This window comes from Canis lupus, chromosome 4 (genome assembly GCF_011100685.1).
Source record: "Canis lupus familiaris isolate Mischka breed German Shepherd chromosome 4, alternate assembly UU_Cfam_GSD_1.0, whole genome shotgun sequence".
Taxonomy (NCBI): domain Eukaryota; kingdom Metazoa; phylum Chordata; class Mammalia; order Carnivora; family Canidae; genus Canis; species Canis lupus.
In genome coordinates, this window is record NC_049225.1 from 12685543 (window position 1) to 12706759 (window position 21217).

At 40.3% G+C, this 21217-nt stretch overlaps 1 protein-coding gene across 3 annotated transcripts in view; it reads right to left on the bottom strand.

The window, feature by feature from the left end:
* Positions 1-21217, bottom strand: part of CCDC6 (coiled-coil domain containing 6) — a 111757-nt gene that overhangs the window by 50097 nt on the left and 40443 nt on the right. For all 3 annotated transcript variants that reach the window (XM_038533990.1, XM_038533989.1, XM_038533991.1), the window contains exon 2: positions 8186-8335. In XM_038533990.1, the coding sequence (XP_038389918.1) occupies positions 8186-8335 (150 nt within the window). The remainder of the gene's footprint in view (positions 1-8185; positions 8336-21217) is intronic.

The following is a 21217-nucleotide window of genomic DNA, read 5'->3' on the forward strand; positions in this document are numbered from 1 at the left end:
GAGTCTAACAATATTTTTATTGCCTTATAATATCCCATTGGATGAGCACAATACAATTTATTCACTCTATGGACAATGGGTATTTTGGTCATTTCGGGTTTTTTTGTTTTTGTTTTTTTACTATTACGAACAATGTCACAAAAAACATTCTTCTATACATCTGGTGCACATGTGCACCCACCCACTGTGAAATCAATCCAGGAGTGGAACTGCTGAGTCACAGACAGTGAATATTTCCAGTATCATTAGGTAATGCCAAATTGTTCTAAGCAATTGCAACCATTTCTGTTTCCTGACAGCATAGAGAAGACTTGTGGTTTATTTCGCCTTTCAATGTGTACTTGTTCATTTGTTTATTGCTCATTTGGCTATGTGCTTATGTGAAGAGTCTGGTCAAGTCTATATCCATTTTTCTTTGGGACTGTCCACTTTTCTTATTGATTTGTAGTTTTGTGTTGGTTATATAGGTTACAAATATCTTTTTCCCACCCTGTAGCTTGTCCTTGCAATTTCTTTATGTGATTTACAATGATATGTACTTGCTCTTCTCTCGGCATTAATTAAGGACAACTCTCCCGAAAGTCTCGTTTGGGAGAATTTCTATCCTGCTGCCTATCTGTAATTTCCATGTGGATGTCTAGACATCTCAACTGAACTTCTGAGCTTCTCACTGTAAGTCTACCTGACTTATTACCTTTCCCATCTTACATGATGGTAACTATTCTAGTCATTGAAACCAAAACCTCAAAGTCTTTCTTGATCCTCTCTTTGGCTCAAACCTACTTCTAATTCATCCTTAAATTCTAAAAGGATATTTCTTCAAAATGCACCTAGGATCCAATGGTCACCATCTTCACTACTACATCCTAGAACAACCCACTCCATTTCTTGGTGTGGACTATGGATTAGCCTTCTAATAGACCATCTAGAACCCACCGTGGCCTCCACTTCATAATCTCTTCTTGACATAGCAATCAAAGCAAGATCACTTCATTAATTTGCTCAAATCCCTTTCTTGCCTGCCACCCCCCTCCTGTGGCTCCCATCTCAGAGTGAAAGTCAAACTCCTGACCATGGCTCAAAGGCTCTACGTGATCCGCATGCTGGCCACCAAACCCCCAAACCCATTACCTCCCAATCTCATCTCTTACTCCTCTTCGTCCAGCATTCGAACCACATTGACCTCTCTGCTGGTTCCCCAGCATGGAAGCATGATCCCACTAGTTACCTTCTTGTCCTCTCTGGTTTCAGTGCTTCTCCCTCAGAAATCTACTTATAGGGTGGGGTTTTTTTCCCCAATAAACACAGGACACTACTGTAAAGGTATTTTCTCTCATTTTCTTAATAAGCATTTTCTTTTCTCTAGCACAGGAAGCTTGAAAGCCTTTGCCCTTGCTCTGACATTTTTGGGAGCCCCTTTGCCCTTGCTCTGACATTTTTGGGAGCCCGTACTGGTACATCCAATCCAGCCCTAATGTCAACACACATATGCACACTTGGAAGGAAACTCCATGATTTCTGAAGACTCAACAACTGCATCAAGTTTATTGTGTTTTCTAATCATAATGCAAATTAGGTTGGACAGAGATTTTTGGCAGGCTACTAAACAGGAAAATTCTGGCTCATAATTTGGCCTCTGGAGGCTGTATCATTTAAAATGCATTAAAAACATCCCACGAGCCCCCTGCAGATGTATTGGGAACACAATGTATAAGCAAGCCCCTTGTTCCATGAAAAGAAACAAAGAACAAAGCAGAGGTGCAGATAATTTGTAATAAAAACAACACACTCACATACATACCCTCTGACCCAACTGTTTTGTAAGCTATAGGTAATAGCAAATTTTTCAGACCAGCATTAATAGACCTTAAAAAAGGCAAGAGGGCCACTGCTCTGGCTACCTTAATGAAGAACATACTTCAAGGTGTCTTCTCCTCTGTCACAGGAGGGTAGAAACAGTTTTCATCTGAATGGATGCAATAGCATCCTAGCCTAGGTGCATTTAAAATTAACTAGAGAGTTTCATACATATTTATTGCTGGGACATGTGATGTTGCTGCCTACACAAACAAAATCATTGCATGGCCTCCCCGGGACTGAGCAAAGTCAGGGTCAAAGGCAGCCTCAGATTCTCGTGCACATGCTTGAGAACAGGGGGCCTGACACTCTATGCTCACTTCTTATGTCTGTGGGCATGCCTACTACCCAGAGACACAGCCCTTCTGGGGTCGGGGCAGCACCCACTCCAGAAAGCCATATCCATTAAGATGGAACTGGAAGGAGAAACTACTCCAGAATTGAGGGGAGGAGAAGGAAAGGGTAAATGAAGCAGGATACCTTTGTCTAGATGAATAAGGACTTACTCAAAATCTACCTCTCGGTTTTATTCCCATGCCAACAGAGGGGGAAGAATAATGCCATTGCACGACGTCCTCCTACACTACGTGGCTGTAAGTCATTTGGTAGTGACAGCTTCCGCAGTGGCATCTGCCCTTAACTTCCTTCCCGCCCTCTCTGTTCATCACCTTTCCCTGGATGCAAGGAAACATCAACTATGTGCATTCCAGAACACATTCTAATCTCAGGGACCCAGTCAATAACAATAAAACCCTGGCACTAAACAAGATATCCAGAAGATGACTTTTATTCTTAGATATTTTGAATCACCAATAAGAATGTGCCCTCCCATAAGGACATAATAATTTCTATTATAGCTATAGTGGTATTATATTCTGAGGATCAGATCCAGTTTCAAATGTGAATCAAAGTACAAAACTATTGACCTATTTTTTATTTTAAGGTCTAAAATTTAAAAGTTGGATTAGATTGAAAAGATTCAGACATATATGTAATACTCAATACCTTTCTTATCTCAGTCCTGTTCCAGGGTTTTAAAAAAAGAAAAAGTATTCATTAACTCTTGGCAGCAGTATTGGCTGAGAGAAGATTGCAGACAAGAACAGGACTTCCCAAAGAGCAGGAAGTAAACTTGATGCATCAGTCTTACATAAAAGCCAAGTGAAAAAAAATCCACAATTGCTAAAACCACTATCAATCTCAGTGATGTCAGGTCTTTCAGCTGGCACTAATGATTGGTAATGAACAGAGGAGTTAGCCATTATTTAAAAAAAAAAAAAAAATTAAGACTGAGGACCAGTGGAATAAATCATATCAAGACTGACAAGACAGGTAAGCTAGTCATTAGAGCCTTCTGATACTACTTAATGATCTGAGCATCCCAGTATCTTCTATCACCTACAAATGCGTCCAAGTCTGCAGTGGGCTTCTGTGCACGGAGATCCATGACAAACAGCAGAACCGGGGGTAAGGCGCGTGGCAACGAGTATCAGCCGAGCAACATCAAACGCAAGCACAAACACGGCTGGATCCGGCGCCTGAGCAGCCAGCCGCGTCCAGGTCATCCTTCCCCGCATGCACAAAGGCCGCAAGTCGCTGAGCCACTGAGCAGGGAAGCTGCCGGCGGGACCCTACCCCGCCCCATTGGAGCATTTCTCCTTCCTGGAACCTCTCCTGCTCTTGTTTTTGTGGGGAGCTGGGACAACTCAGACATGAGCGCTCCTCGAACTGGGGAGAAGTCTAGGGTTGTACCGAAAGTAGAAGCAGGAGCTCAGACCTTGCCGAGTCTCTTTCTACGATACTGAATTAAGAAGAATTCCGGACATACAGTAGGGGTCACCAGTGAACCCCGTGGATTCTGTTCACGGCTTTCACCACCAGTTACCCACAACCCACCTGCGCCCTCCTGTGTTATCTGAGAGCAGATCTCAGACATTGGGTTATTTAAGTATTTCAGAATGCATCTCTCCAAGAAAAGGGCTCTTAAAGACATAATCACAAAACTTTACACACCTAAAAAAAAGTGGTTAAGAATTCCTTAATATCATTGCCTAATAAATGTTGAAATTAAAAAAAAAATAAAAAACTATGATACAACTATGATAGTAGAATCTATGTTCCAAAAGACAGGGACACAGAAGGTTTCAAAAGGTAAGGACAAAACAGGTATTAGAATTTTTTAAAATTTCCTTTTTAGAAAATAAGACACTATCCAATTACAAAAACAATGCATGTTTCTTTTACCAAAGGAAAGGGATATAAGAAAATTAACATACCCATAAACTTAGCACCCAAGTATAACTACAACTAATGTTTTGGAAAATAGACTTTTAAACATATTTCCTAACGTAGATGTTATATATCAAAAATTGATTAAGAGGGTGCCTGGGTGGCTCAGTGGTTGAGACTGGTCATGATCCCCAGGTCCTGAGATGGAGTTTTACATCAGGCTCCCCACAGGCTGCCTACTTCTCCCTCTGCCTATGTCTCTGCCTCTCTGTGTCTCTCATGAATAAATAAATTTTAAAATCTTAACAAAAAAAGCTGATTAAGACTTTGCTTACAAAATATTTCTTGTAAATTTTAATTATAAATTACGGTTAAATACAACTTCTCTGAGGCATTCTGGAGCTGAATTTAGCTCTGATGCAGGCTTGTGCTGGACTTACAAAAGTACTAGAAGGTTCTTTTTAAGACAGTTGTTAAAAAAAAAATAAGACAGATGTTTTTTTTTAATTTTTTTTTAATTTTTATTTATTTATGATAGTTACAGAGAGAGAGAGAGGCAGAGACACAGGCAGAGGGAGAAGCAGGCTCCATGCACCGGGAGCCCGATGTGGGATTCGATCCTGGGTCTCCAGGATAGCGCCCCGGGCCAAAGGCAGGCACCAAACCGCTGCGCCACCCAGGGATCCCAATAAGACAGATGTTAATCAGATAATCAAGCCCATGGCTCAAAAGGATGCAGATTTTTCAGACAAGTTTTCATAAAACCAAAGTATAATTTTCTGGCTACCTAATATATATACACACACACACAAAAGCAAGAGAGAAAGCATGCTTTTTGTGTGTTTCAGTGCTGATTAACATATTTGAAAATATTTGAGCTACCTCCTGAACAGGATCTTCTAAGACAAAAGGACTTCCTTTCATCCACACTTAAATAAACTTCTGTTTTTAAAGGTATTAGATACCAGTTCTGTCATGGCAGATGGGATAGGAAATGTTTCCTCCACAGCAATAATCTTAATTTGTTCTCGGACCCAAAGAATTCTTTTGAAATGCACATAAAAGCATTGTCCAATCACTATGAGAGACAACAGTGAAAGTGTGGTGACAAAACCAAAATTGTTCCACATGTAGCCTCCCAATGGCCTTTGGGTGAAAATGCTAACCAAACATTTTCATGGTGAGCAGTCAGTTCACTCATTTGTCTATCAGGGACACCTGCATGAGGTTTCTCTTCGATCTAGAAGCACCATCCTAGAGAGCCATATTAAAGTGATTACACAATTAGAAAAGTCTATTGGTACCAATTACTCTAAAAGTCTCCAGATGGAGATCCATTCTTCCACACTGGGTGGCAGAAAACATGAGCCTTCCACAAAGGACTGGTTGAAATCCTTAAGGCAAGCCTAGGGGGTGAGCACCACAGGGTGGCGGCAGCCCTTCTTCCTCGCAGCTGTCCCAGCTCTCCAACCAGCCCAAAACACAGGAGGGCTGCCAGGGTATTCTGCACAAAAGGGCATGTTGTGACACCTGATGTCTGAAGTGAAAGACCACCTATCATACCACAGAACAGACGTAGCTCTAGAACTTGCCAGAGATCTCAGCCTCAAACTCCCTGACATCATCTCCTTTCAAGAGCCTAAGAACCAGGAGGGGGGATGAGTGACTGTTTAATGGGGACAGACTTTGGTTTTCAAGAAGTCCTGGGGATGAATGCATGGTGGTGGTTGCACAGCAGTATGCTTTATGTCACTGAATTACACACTTAAAACTGGCTGGAACGGAAAATTTTATGTATATTTTGCTACAACGTATGCATGTATATGTGTATGTCTGTATAAATATATACAGCTGGGATTTGTGAGAGGTTGTCTCAGAGACATCCTAACCATTCATTTGTCCAGGTTCTGCACGTCAGACCATGAATGAGCTGGCCTCGCCAAGAGCTCTCCCAACAGCACAATCACCCCTTAATATGATATCCTTTGTTTTCACAGAGGGCAAACCTAGGACTTGGCTGCGTGGACACTATTCCTACATATTATATACTACTTTTGGCAAAAACAATTTATTATAAAAACAAACAAAAAAAAACAATTTATTGCATTGTTCACTTCGTACCTTCTTCAATCTCTTAAGAAAAATCCAACATGTCCTTCAGTTTTTAATATATGAAAATATTTTCCTCCTGATGAAGTAAAACTATTATTTTTTCAGATATAACAATTATGAAAAAATCACTATATTTCTCTAGGTTACAGCTTTATTTGTAGGATGTTCAGAACTAAAATTTTTAAGTGCAAACATTCTTATGTCATGTATTATTGTAATTCACTTCCTTTTCTATTGTACATGGCTCTTATGTTATTTAGTGTCTTATTTTAAAGGACATTAGTGTCTTTGGGGAAAGGTGGGTTATAATAAACTATGCAACCACTCACAATGAAGATGAGTCTTTACAGAGAAAAGGAGCATGATCTAGCTAGCTAGCATGATCTAGCTTGGGCAGCTTTTATAAATAATTTGGTAAAAGATTCTAAATACTAACAACCATTTAAGCTGAAAACAAACAATGTTTCTTGCAGGGCTAAAAATTATACCACCTGATTACACTCTGAACCCAGAAAAACAAACCATAACTGCATCCCTATAGTTCTAGAAGTAGCATGCAGAATAAGCAGTCTGGTACTGCCAAAGTGAGAGAGACTCAAAGGTCAAACTAACCTTCTCCCCTTTTTTCCCTCTAAATCAGAATGCACATGAGTCAATAAAGCATTTCCACACAAAAATTCTACCATAAATCTCTGCTGGACAATAACGCCTGGCTACCTCTATTCTTCACATTTCAACAGCCACCATCTAAATCAAATTTTCTGCAAGAGAGGAATAGTATCTTTATTTGGTAATTAGTTAGGAAAATGAGAATGAAAAAAAGATGGGATCCCAGTTGTCTGGACTACCGTATGGTTTTAACCCTAAAGTTCTATCCCAGAGCTTCTGGCCTTCTCTTAAGGACTGTCTATGTTGGAAGATAAGAAAAGGATTTAGAAAGTTTTTTTTTTTTTTTAAGTCTCAAGTATCCTTTTATTATAACCTCACTAAAATGTATTCTTCAATCAAGTCAATGAATGGGATGGTTAGTGATGTCCCTGAACGGAAGAGAAGAGGAAACACATCTACTTTTCTTAGTCACCAGATGAAGTGGAATCACTCGTCCTCCTCCTGGCATAATTCTATACCTGCCCATGATCTCGGACAAGCTGTGGCATATAATGAAAACTTAATATCCTACTTATTCTAAAGTTCGTATTACATGACCCACAAATTATTGGCCCTAAAACGAATTCTAATTTTTGTAATTTACTAGTAAGCTTTGAGGGGAAAAAAAGGAGCCTCTGAATTAGAAAAATCAAACCTTCCTGTATGTTTTGCGTTGTGTGTTCTATGAACTATTAGTGATTAACATTAAGCTGTAATAGCTACTTGACGGGATGAGCAATGGGTGTTATTCTGTATGTTAGCAAATTGAACACCAATAAAAAAATAAATTTATTATTAAAAAAGCTGTAATAGCTGTCTGATATTTGTTTAGGAACATATTACTCCACTTATCTGAGCACACCATATTGGATGTAATTTTAACGACAGATCATAGATACCTACTATTTTCATCCCAAATTGACATTTCACTTTATATCCTCATACTTTAGTGCAAAAGACCCAATTCTGCTGCAAAAATGTTTATGCGTTCATTATAGATTCAATGTAGAAGAAGGAAAAAGTACCACATTTAGTGTTAATCCTCATATTTCCAAAACACTACATATAGCAATTACTCCTGTGCTAAGGCTTCAGGCTCATCAGCAACTTGGTGAGGTGCTCACAGTATAAAATATCTTCCCTTATCTAAGCAGATGAGTCTCAGAGCCAGTCTTTAGTATTACATCGCTGCCATCTTTACCTGGTATTTTTAATCTTCAAAGGACTTTAGCTACAACCTCATCAGCAAATGTTTCAAGCAAAGTGCTCTATCAAAGTCATTTTTTCCTAAAGAGGAAAACAGGCAGGGAAGATGTAAGGGAAGAAAAGATAAATTTACCTGCATCAATTTTCTGGAGAGCTCATTAGTGAGGAACTCTTCTTCCTTCTCATAATTTACAGCAAGGGTTTCTTTCTCCTTCTGCAAAGCCTGGATTTTCTTGAATAAAGTATTACTGATGAATTCTTCCTCTTGCTCAGCCCTGGCTTGCTGTTTAAGGGGAAAAAAAAAAATTAAAGAGAGGAACAAAAACAGCAACAATATGTTAAAGAAACAGGAAATTTATAATTGAAATAGTTCTTATTTACAGAGAGGGCACCCATTTTAATGAGATTTCTATTTTTAACTGTGAACCAATGCACACTAAGATACATAAACCAGAAGGACTGAATAGCAACCCTAAAAGCAAATCTGGCTTTTTCCCCAAAGGGCCCCTGTACTACGGATGGCTCCTCTTCTTAAAGTGATGCTTCAAAGATATTAATAAAGATTGTTTTACAATTCTTTTAATCAATCCCAAGTCAATCACTAGACTACAGAGACCCTTCATATGGGAGACAGGTCCAATTCTGGGATATGGTCATCAATTCATTGTAATTCTCTGCAAGTCACTATATCCCAAAGGTTTATAGTTAAAATATATGGACAACATGTTTTACTGAAGCAGAGAAAGTAAAATCATGTCACCTCTTTAGGATGTTACTGAAAGGGTTTGAATATGCAATTTTAAAATCAATGCAGATATACAGGGATTTGTTTCCATGCTCAATGAATAGTCATTGTAAGGAAATATACCAAGCAGCTAAAAAGAATTGAGGTAGCAGGAATCCAACCAGTGAAAAGTAAGGGTGGATGAAAAGGCTTATTTTTTACTTTATTAACTTCCCACTGGGAATCTTTTGGAGGTGAGGGCAAGGACAGCCATTACTGAATTTTAAAAACAGAAGAAAAGAGGGTCAGGATAATTCAATGGAGATGAAAATATTCTTCTGTAGCTTCCCCCACCAACCTACGTTTTAACAGAATAAACAGAAAAACCTAACCATCCTTGAAGGAAATTAATCTTTTTCAGAAAGAGGAAACTTGTTTCAACTCTACTCAAAGCACTTTTTTAAACTGCATCATTTTGATGCACTCATCCCAAGTAATGCACTCCTGTTTTATCAGCCAAGCTGAGGCAGAAAGAGCTCCATCAATTCCAAGCCTCTAGCACCTGTCACTTATAATAATAATACTAAAGCCAGAGGGCAGGAGACAAAAGGGCACCAGCACTAAATAATTACCACCTTGCTGTAAAACCTCTGACCAGCACTCCCAAGTCCAGAGGTTTAGATTTCTGTACCTAATTCTAGCTCCCCAGGGCCCGCACCCTCACAGCCATGGTTTCTGGGGAGTCTGTCCTCTGTGCTCTCTACCTCTGTGGCCAGAAGGAAGGACACCAGTCCTCAGAACTGCTTGTCAAGCAATTCTACAAAAGAGAGCCCTGTATAGTACCTGGGAGTGGAAGAGGCAGAAGCAGAGGCCCCCACCCTAGCTGAGGAGGGAGCCCGATGCAAGACTCAATCCCAGGACCCCAGGATCATGACCTGAGGCCAAGGCAGACACTTAACCACTGAGCCACCCAGGCCCCCCACCCCCATGTAGTACTTCAATTGAAAAACAGAGCTACACAAAAGGCAGAAACTTTGGGAGAAGGTCCAGCACTCCCATTCTTTAAGAAACCATTTGGGATAAGCAAGGAAAACTGAGCACGTAGGAACACATCTCAGCAAATAAACTTGTATTTCCATGCAAGAGCACCCAGGGAGAGGTCCCTAGGCTTCTTCAGTGGCTCCCTCACACATGAGATTTTGTTAGCCCTTCCTAGTGCTGAACTCCCCCCAGGGGTCCAGATAACCTGCTGAGGGGCAGTGCTTCCCCTCCCCACTGTCAAAGATTCCACGGCTCCCCTTTAAAACCCACAGACTTCCAGGTGTCATCCTAGTGCAACGGGCAGGAATCCAAAGTATTTATGGAGGCACACTTGACACATATATCCAAGCCCGCAATCTGTTCAAGCTACTTGTTTTTCTGGTTTTGACTGACAACGTCCTACATGATTTGATTTCTGATTATTCTAAAAGTTACAGAACAGAAAGGTAGAGAGGGGCTGTAATGCTTCTGCCAGTGATTCTGCACTTAATTATTCAAAGGGGTGATTGCCATAAATTATTTTCATTGTCCAGCCAGACTCAACTTCTTTCACGTTGCCTCACACTCGGAATTTTAGACAAGTTGTATATTTGATCACAAGCAGTCAAGAAAGCCAGACTCAGGCTCAGCAGAACACCCTCCCCTTTGCACTGGGGTGTGGAAGCAAGAAGCTGGAAATAAGGGATAAGCCCTAAGTGTTTGTTCATGTAGCTTCCACCCCTGCCTCCCCCTTCATCGAACCATTAAGTTACAGGGACAACAGATTTCAGTGTAATATAAAACAGAACTCTGCGATAAAAAGTAGATTTGTGGTTGCCAGGGGCTGGGGGGGGGGGTGAGTGGGGGAAGGGGGAGTGTGAGAGATGGGGACTGACTGCTAATGAGTCCAGGATTTCTTTTTGGGGTGATAAAAATGTTCTGAAATTAGTGCTAACGGTTTACACAACCTTGTGCATATACTAAAAATCAATGAGGTGTACACTTTAAGAGGGCGGATTTTATCATATGTGAATTATACCTCGATTAAGAAAAAGCACTCTGATAATTAGCAGGGTTTGTATTTCGCGGAGCACCTGGTTTCCTTTGCAATTCTTCCCAGAGAAAACAAGAAAAATTTTAAAAGGATGGGGGCGGGGAGGCACTGAAGAGCACCAGATCTGCTCTGAAGTGCCTTCCCAAGTAAGTGACACATCACTGCTCGTGAGAGGCTGAGGCTTTAGCGAACAAAATTATTCACCATTTTAGAATAGCCACTTAATTCTAGGCAAAGCCCATTAATGGAAAATGCCGCTCTCAGGACCCCTGAATAACACGCGGAACTGCTCTGTGGAAGCTTGTCAAAGCCTCTCTAACTTCAGCAGGGGTGAACAGGCCCTCACACAGGCTTCATAAAAGGCCTCCTTTAGCTGAAGTTTTTGCCACTTTTTAGTTTGAACCCGGGGCTGTTTGTTATTCTGCCTCCAGCGGAATGTGACATCCAGAGGAAAACCACTGGGAGGACAAAATTCCAGGTCCCCAAAATGTTAAACCTAGTTCACCCTTTTGCTAACTGGTCACAGATCATTGTAGGAATTAGCACACAAACGAGGACAAAAGATAAGATTCTGCATCCAATATAGCCTCAGAGAAAATTTCCTAAAAGATTAGACAGAGTGTACTGACAACCAGGGCTAAACTTGATTATCAGACTCTGAACTGAGCGCCACACAAAGCTACTCCCCTCATCCGGCCCCCCACAGCTTTCTCCCAGGCCATGTGCATCACGGGCCCAATTTCAGTCTTAGTCCTGGCCTTTTTTCCCCTAACTCTAAGACAAGTCTTTTATTTAAGCTGTAAGCAAATTATCATTCCAATTTATCCCTCCCACCCCCCACCCCCGCCCCAAAAGAAGCCAAGAGCCAGGTCGACAGTGGCCCTAGGAGCAAAGAAGCCAGCCCCAGGCACCATTTGCCAGCACTGGCAGTTAGAAAAACAAGTGGACAGAGCAAAGATGAAACAAGCTATCATTTAAAAATCTCATCAGTTTGATCAATCTAGTTCCCTTTTTATCTGAAATGCTTGAAAATTTCAGCACACCTAAACACATCCAAACTAAAAAATAATATTATTTCAAAAGCTAAATAAATGAATCATGGTTCACTGTAACTTCAAAATGTGAACAAAAAATTAGGAATGCTTTGAAAGAGGAAAACTTGTGTTCTGCCTATGTCTGTAGAGCTGAAGATTGGTAAATCTGGGGAAGATTTTTTTAAATATCCATAATTATATTTGCATATTCAATATGTTCTAGATGCTGTGTTCAGAAATTCAGTGACTCTGGTATAACCATACTCAGTAGTATCAGCTATTTTTGCCCCTCCCCTAGCAGAAATCGTCTGAGGTCTATAAATACGAGGACTAGAGCAAAAAGCATCTCTCCATCTCTCCACATCCTATCAAAAATCCAACATTAAAAAAAAGAGGGGGGGGACAGTAATAGGAATAGGACAGGAGAAATTTACCAAGTACTCTGGCAAAAATAAACACCAGCCAAATTCTTAGAAAAATTATTGTTTCCTGAGTCACCACATATTTAGGCAACCATATTCTAACTGAGCACAATTTTCTGTGAATAAAGACAACACAGCTCACTCTGACCCACTGCTATGATGACCAGGGCACAAATTTGACAGGAGATTCCAATGTGAATCCAGCAGTATTTTGAAGATCAGTGGGTGGAGAAAGAAGAATTCAAAAACTCTCAACAGCAGCACTCACTGCTGATGAGAAAATTCAAGTGCCAAAACCAAAATCATGTAGGATGATGCAATTCATGATCTGTCAAGCATAAGGAAAAAAAAGTTTTCCAGAGCAGGCAATATTTGATAGCAGCCATAGGTAAAAAATATAATCAAGAGAAGATACGAGTGACCACCAAGATAACACACTGGCATTTGTTTTTAAAAATTACTTTTGATTGCTGACTTGTTTTAATAACAAAAGAAATCATAAGAGTAAGATTACCTTGAAGCTCTAATGCTTAAGAGTTCAGGCAAGCTCTATTTATTATTTTAATTATTTACATTTAGGAATTTATTTAAATATATTATTTAAATTCACTATTATGTTCTCTAGTCACTTACAATCCATATTCTAATGATTTCAACATCTCAGTTTGAAATAGCATTAGAAACCAAATTGTTACAGTAGCAGGAACCACCTAACACGAAACCAGGCAAGTGAATGAAACTCCGCGCTTTCTCCACTGTCACTGACTAGGTTCACCACAGCATATGTGCACTGGCCACAGAGATGCTCAGAGTTCAACAGAACCCATGCCTGATGGCTGGTTTCTCTTGGGGGAAGTCTCCTGATCATCAGTCATACCAATGGGTTTATGAACACAAACCACTGCCCACTGTGGTCCTGCATGGTCTGTTTAACATTTAAGTACCAATACTACAGGGGTGGGCAGCAGCTGACACAGAAGATAAGCCCATTAAGTACCTTCATTTCTTTGATTAGAAGAACTAGAGACATGATTTCAATTACATGCATGAGAATCAGAATTTTCCATGTAGTCTGTGGAAGAGCTAGGTTATTTTGTGTTTCCTCCATACATACTGCACACTAGGCTTATGGCAAAAACAATTAATAATCAGTAAATTAAAGCACTTATTTATTCCATTCCAGTACTGCCAGCAAATTACTGAGTGTGAGTATACAGGGATCAGAAAAGAATCATTGTGAGCCCTTGCAACTGTGCTATTCTGCCCCAGATACCACACCTAGGCCATTTGCAGGACTGCAGGGCAAGAGAGAAACAGCCAGAAAGCCTAACTTGCAGGACCAGAAATGCTCAGAGAATCTCAAGGTTAAGACTAACTCCAACAGCTACCAAGTTTCATCAACCTGCTGTACCTGTCAAACCAGCTTCAGTGAAAGACAGGTCTTTACCACTCTGGTGTCAGACTGCCTTCTTCACAAGATGCCCACCTCCAGCAGTGTGACCCCGACAAGCGATGTGACCTCTCTGAATCACTGCCTTCTCCTCTGTAAAGTGAAAGTAATGGTACCTCCCTCTGGGTTGGAGTGAAGATAAACCCACATAATTCACAGAAAGCTGAGCATAGTATCTTGCATAAGGAAGCATTCAAAAGATGGTTGCCAAAAGGCCTGGGAAGAAGCATGTAAAGGCGGATTAATGAGAAAAGAGCGAAGTCTTATGGAGCCTCCCCTCATTTAACTAAAAGTTGAAAAGGACATAATTATGGCACATCCATAGAAACACATAGCAGAACCATCAAAAAATATATATATATGGTTTGCACTTACTCTCATGAAAAGATATCCAACAACAAATGATTAACTGAAATACCAAAACTGAATGTTTATATCAAAAGTAGAAGGATCCTATGCCGGGTTTCCACAGAAAAATCACACACCAAGGACACAATACCGTATGAATAAATGAACAGAAACAATCTACTTACAATTCCACACGTACACACTAACTACCCCACCTTCAGGACCAGCAAAGGCTTCAGATATTCAAATTCTCATTAACTCTAAAATAATTTTAGGTGAAACATTAAAAAGAAATAAAACATGGTGAATGAGCAACAAGAAAATAGATCAGGCAGGTTTGAAAAAGAAAACAGAACTTCTTGAAAGAAATGTTTAAATTCATCACGCATTTTGTATTTCAATAGCAAATTTGACACAGCTGAATAGCAAAGACTGAAAGAAAGAAGAATTAATCCAGAATGTAGACCAAAGAAACAAGAAAATGGAAAATGGGAAGGATATCAATAGAGACAGGAAGGAAATGAAAAATTTGACATACACCTCACTAAAGATTAAGAGGAAGAAAACATTTGAAGACGACGGCTTCAAATGGTGTATCTCAGAAATACCATCTGAGAATTTCCCAGAATCTAATGAAAGATGTGAATCTATAGATACAAAAAGCAACCAAGAATTGGTACCTGGACACATTTTAACCCAACTGTACATCATTAAGACAAAATCTTAAAAATAAGTCTAAAGAAAAAGCAGATGATCCATAAAGAAACAAACAGACTGACAATCACTTCCCAACATCAACAAGTAAAGGAGACAACAGAATATTCTCAAAATTCTAAGACAAAACAACTGGCAAACTATACTAGGATATCAAGAAAAACTGTCTTTGAAGAAAGAAACAAAGACCACATTTCTAACATAAACCAAAACTGAGTTTATCACCAATAGACCTACACTTAGAAGGCGTCTACAGGATGGATTATTCCAGAAGAAATGTCTACAATGCACAAAAAACTGATGAGCAAACAAACTGATAAAAATGAAGGATAATCTCAACAAAGATAACACCTAGTCTGTGAGATGAAAATGTCAGTGAGCTCTCTTGTTCAACAACAGACCCCAATCCTTAAAACCAGAAAGAGACAAGCCCACTTAACTCATGCTCTAAGAATGAGTGTTTATTTATCACACTTTCTTTAGGCACTAAAGATGTTCTGTAGTGTGTGAACATTCCAACCTCCAGACTAGAAATGTATGCCTAGAAGACCACACCCCACCAAATTTCCTTCCTTGCCCAGGATCATGGGTTACACCAATACCAACCCCCACCTATGACCATGTGTTCCCTGCCGGCTCTCTTGAGGACCCCTCTGGAACCCCTCCAATCAAACTCCAGGAGTCTACCTTGTGTGAGGTCAGTTGTTAAGGTTTGTTGATCCTGCCACCTCCCCACCGCTGCCAGCACCCAAAATAAATTTCTCCCTTTCTGTTTTCCAAATCCCTCTTGAGTTACTGGCTTCTCTTGCAACAAGTTTATCCAGTAACAGTGTTGGCAAACCCAGCCAGGGCCCCCTCGGGACTGCCTGGGTGGGGCAGGTGGCCACCGCAGGATGCCAGGACTCACTTGCTCTTTCCTGAGCTGGTGGCTGCGCTAGATCATCCAGAAACAAAAATACTGAACTAGCACTAAAATACTAAGTAGTAATAGTGTCAGTCAAAGGGGATGGTGAGAATTAAAACATTTTAAGGTCCTCATATTTTAAATGTGCAAGGTAAAATTTCAAGGATAACTAGTAAATGAATAGAAATGGAGAAATTCTAAACCAGTAGAAAAAAATACTTAAAAAGGTCTGAAAGAAAGAAAAAGATGGTAGAAAGAAGGAAACTATATAGGTAAATCATAATAAACACAAGTAGACTAACCTAGACAGATTGTGAGAGTGGGGAGAGCGTGGAGAAGCAACGCCTAAAACATATTAGATATAAAAGTTTCAAGTACAGAGGTGAAAAAAGATACACCATACAAACAATAACCCACCCCCCAAACTGGGGGAATACAAGGCTATATTAATATCTGTCTTAAACAGATTTTGTAACAAAACACATTTTTAGGAAGTTCTAGCAAGCACAGAAAAAATAGATAAAAATTCAAAGTATGATAATTGGTAAAGAGAAAACAAAACTATCATTATTGGCAGCATTATTTAAAAACTATAAAACTCGGGGCATCTGGGTGGCTCAGTCGGTTAAGCATCTGACTCCTGATTTCAGCTAACATCATGATCTCAGGGTCCTGGCATCCAGCCCCGCATCAGGCTCCATGCACAGCAGGGATCCTCTGCTTGAGGATCTTCCCTTTCCCCTTGCCCCTCCTCCTGCTCCTACACATCCTCTCTCTCTTAAATAAATAAATAATTAAAAAAAAAAAAAGAAAAAAAGAAACTATAAAACTCTCCTGGAAATTCAAGTAATTAAAAGAAAGATAAAGACCATGGATTTTGTATGTACCAGCCATAAACAGAACACACATTTCAAAAAGATATTATTTAATACAGTCATGAAAATTTTAAGGCACCTAAGAATACATCAGCCAAAAGATATCAAAGATTCTATGAAGAAAAGAAGTCTGGACTGAAATATACTCAATGAAGAAAAATACATGAATAGATATACAAAATTTACTACTGTAGAGATGTCAATTCTTTCCTAATCGCCCATGAATTCAATGCAATTTAATTAAAATATCAACGGGGTTTTTTGAGAAACCTGACAAGCTGATTCTAAAATTTGTCTTAAAGCACAAGGGCCAAAAAGAGGCAGATCTCCCGAAGAATATCAGGAAGAAACCTGCCCTACACAGAAAGAGACTCACTATAAACCTCGAGCTATTCCCTCATACACTGCTGTGGGAGTGCAGAGTGCTGCTACCATTTACAACACAGTCTGGATGATTCCCAAAGGGGAACCTCAAGTCACCATACTACTCAAACCACTCCTAGGTAAATACCCAAGAAAATCGAAAACTTTTCTTCATGCAAAACCTCGTATACAAATGTCCCAAGAAGCATTATCATTAGGGCCTAAAAGTGGCACTAACCCAAATGTTCGTCAGCTGATGAACAGAAACAAAATGTGGTCTGGCCATACAAAAATAAAGTCCTGACAGTACAGCATGGATGAACTTTGAAAATATCCTTCCTAGTAAAAGAAACCAGACAAAAAAGGCCACAGAATGTATGATTCCACTTACATGGAATGTCCAAATGGGGCAAATCCGAAGGGATGGAAAGTACATTAGTGGATGATGAGGGCTGAATGTGGGGGAAATAAGAAATGACTACTAAAAGTTTGACCTTTCTTTCTGGGGTGATAAAAATGCTCTGTAATTAAACTGTGGTGATTGTTACCTCATTTTACTAAAAAACAACTGAATTGTATATTTTAAAAGAGTGGGGATCCCTGGGTGGCGCAGCGGTTTGGCGCCTGCCTTTGGCCCAGGGCGTGATCCTGGAGACCCGGGATCGAATCCCACGTCGGGCTCCCAGTGCATGGAGCCTGCTTCTCCCTCTGCCTATGTCTCTGCCCCTCTCTCTCTCTGTATGTGACTATCATAAATAAATAAAAATTAAAAAAAAAAAAAAGAGAGTGACTGTTCTGGTATGTGAATTAGATCTCAATTTTAAAAGGGAGCTGGGTGGCTTAAGCCACTCGGGGAGATACAACAAACCCTTCAGTCCCCAGGGCCCAGGCCAAGAGCCCCAGCTTCAAGAGAGGGCAGACGCCAAACCAGCACTGGTCTGTGTGTGTGTGGACCCAGGCGGCCGGACGGGGGTCCTTCCCCCAGGACTCAAGCAAAGATCCACAGCATCTGGGGAAAGGGTGGGAAACTCTGTCCTGAAGACCCACAGAAGAGATTCAAGTCAGAGAACATGGTGTCTCTATGGCCCAGGCACACAAATCCAAGACTAGCCAGATGAATGAGAGAACCACCTTCCTCTACAAGGAGCCTGGGAATGAGCAACAATCACGGTGATCTAGGCTCAATCAAGAAAGGGCAAAGGCGTGAAGATTATGGTAGCCCAGGCCCTGGAACTTGCTAAAAGCTGAGAAGGCAGAGCAAGAACATAAGGAAAATGGAGTGCCACAGGCCCCACTCTATATATAAGGTACTGGAGGGATTTGAAGCTTGTGGAAAAATGATAAACAACCACCAACAAAACTCAAATCCAGTTCAACAACTGATTAGACGGACTCAGTCTCACATTGATGGCCCAACAGAAGAGACATACTAATTTCTGGTCATAGTATTATTCATTTCAGTCTTCGCTATACAATGTCTGTAGTCAGTCAAAAGTAACAGAAAAGTGAGGGGGTGCCTGGCTGGCTCAATTGGAAGAGTGTAGGACTCTTGATCTCAGGGTTCTAAGTTCAAGCCCCATGCTGGGTGTAGAGATTCCTTTAAAAATAATAAAAGCAAAAACATCCTATTTGAGTAGGATAAAGGAGGTTTCTTTCCCCCTTCTTTAGTATGGAGTCAATTCAAGGCATACTCTTCACAAGTTTCTTTGGTATTTTCTCATCTTCCCTCACAGAATTATTTATCTCCTTACCAAATTGGTAGTACACTCAAAGTACTCTAAAGGCCCTACCCCAGTATAGCAAAATACCCAAACAATCCTTTCCCCAAAAGCAATCACGCCCCCAAAATCAGCTACCTTCCTTTCCTTATAAAACAAAGTTATGAGCACCTAGCAGCCCTTTCAACTGGCAATTGAAAAGCAATCAGACTGACCTAAATTATACTAAAATGTGAAAGACTATTTTCCCAAGCCTGATGATTTCTTATGAGGACAGGAGGGCATAATAGGATCCCTGGCTGAGTGTCTTCATTCTATCGGTTATCTATCACTATGTAACAAACCACCCCAAAATGTAATGCCCATAAATAACAATGAACTATTTGACCTCATTCTACAGTTCCCTTGGCTAGTTTCACTGAGCTCACTCATACTGCTGCATTCAGCTGGAAGTTCAGTTGAGCTTATATGATCCAAGATCAAGGGAGTAGGAAAAAGTTTTCATTTCTTAATGAGAGAAGCAGTAAAATGCTACTCAATCAGGATACTTCTCTTTTTCAAAGTTTCTTCCCTTCTTGTGAAGACACACATTTCCTAAAATCTCTGTAAATGATGAGCATGAGAGAGGAACAACTCTAGAATTTGATTAATACTTTAGGTCAGTGTGCATTGTTAATGAAAATGAACCTATTAACTATGGTCAGAAGCTTTTTTCTTTTTCTTTTTTTTTTTTTTTTTTGGATCATACGATGAGCAATTCCTACCACTAAAACTCATTTCCTCACCTACTGACAGCACTAGATGTAGAGTCTCACAGTGGAAATAACAACGTTTACCAATTATAAACACAGGCATTGGTCCTGCGATATCATGAAAGGTAACCTCCTCGGATCTATATGCAATATATAAAAAGAGATCAGACAACAACTGTGCCTAAGAGTCTCAAGGCACACACATCTGTAAGAACTGTCATAAACTGGACAGACTAAAGATACAAAGAGAGAAATGAGCACATCAGTGCTCTATGTTTGTGATTCTCATCACTCATTAACTTAAATGCATCATCTTCTTCACCTTGATGATATTACTACCTCCAGGGTACATCTCACTCAGCTCAGAAGCCATGGGGAAAGTTAAATATCCATTGCTCTTGGAAGATGTGCTCTTAAAACAGAAGCCTCTAGGGGCGCGCCTGGCTGGCTCTGCCAGTAAGGCATGTGACTCTCGATCTCGGGGTTATAAATTCAAGCCCCACACTGGGTACAGTGATTACTTTTTAAAAATACCTTAAAAAAAAAAGAAAAAAAAAAAAAACTGGGCAGACCGGGTGGCTCAGCGGTTTAGCGCCGCCTTCGGTCCAGGGCCTGATCTTGGAGACGTGGGACTGAGTCCCGCGTTGGGCTCCCTGCATGGAGCCTGCTTCTCCCTTTGCCTGTGTCTCTGTGTCTCTGTGTGTCTCTCATGAATAAATAAATAAAATCTAAAAAAAAAAAAACAAAAAAAAAACACAAAAAACTGAGGCCTCTACCGTTTTTTCACAAGAAAACCACTAATGCCACACCCTTTGTACCTCTACCTATCCCCAAACGCCTCGAAGTTTCCAGACTTGGTGCTGGGACACTAACTGAGATCAGGAAAACAGGAATATGAAATCTCTACAGCTCGACAAGATTGGAAAATTAGCATTACTACTCAGTTGCCCACTGTGCAGAGCAAAGGAATCCAGCAAGCACGGACTACTCCAAATGATCAATAGGGGGAGCTGTGGTACAGTGACCCCAGTGAAACAGGAAGGCAGGCCAGACAGAAAAGACAGGAATCCTTCCTCCCCAAAAGGTACTTTGATGACAGAAGCATCATGAAGAAAATTAGGAATGACAAAACCAAAACTCGAGGAAATATTTAATAATCTCACTGGTCATTTTCACCCTAGAGGAAGAGTTGATGGCAAACAATTATTATTCCAGATTGAATGCTGGTCAGGCACCATTCACAATGTGCCTAACTCATAGCTTTCCTAACCAGGAACCCTGCATTATTAACCATGTCCCCACTATTTCTGACGTGGGCAGGGGTGCATCTCAGCACTACACCCAGGAGGCATCCCTTGTCAATAATAGGCTTCCCCCTCAATAAGTTCCCAACCAGAAGAGCTGACAAGTAGAAGCAGCAACTACAGTGATTAGATCTTTTAAATGTAACTTAATACATATGACAGAGAACCTCCTACATGGCAAGCACTGTGCGGATATGGCAGTGAATATCACTGACATTGCTCCTGCCCTGAAGGGGTATATAATCCTCCTAGCAATTAAAGGAAAGTAACATCATTAATCTGTACACTTAGCTGTTGGCCTTGGAGTGATCTTGGCTGCATAAAACAGCCTGAAGAATCAAGGGATTTAAAATGAGATTAAGCGGCACAGAAGAAAAAGGTAAGTATTTTATCCACCACAGTAACAGAAGAAATGGCCCAGCACACAAGCACTCAAACTGCTGAATAATATAAACATAAACAAATATACAACTGTTATAGTGT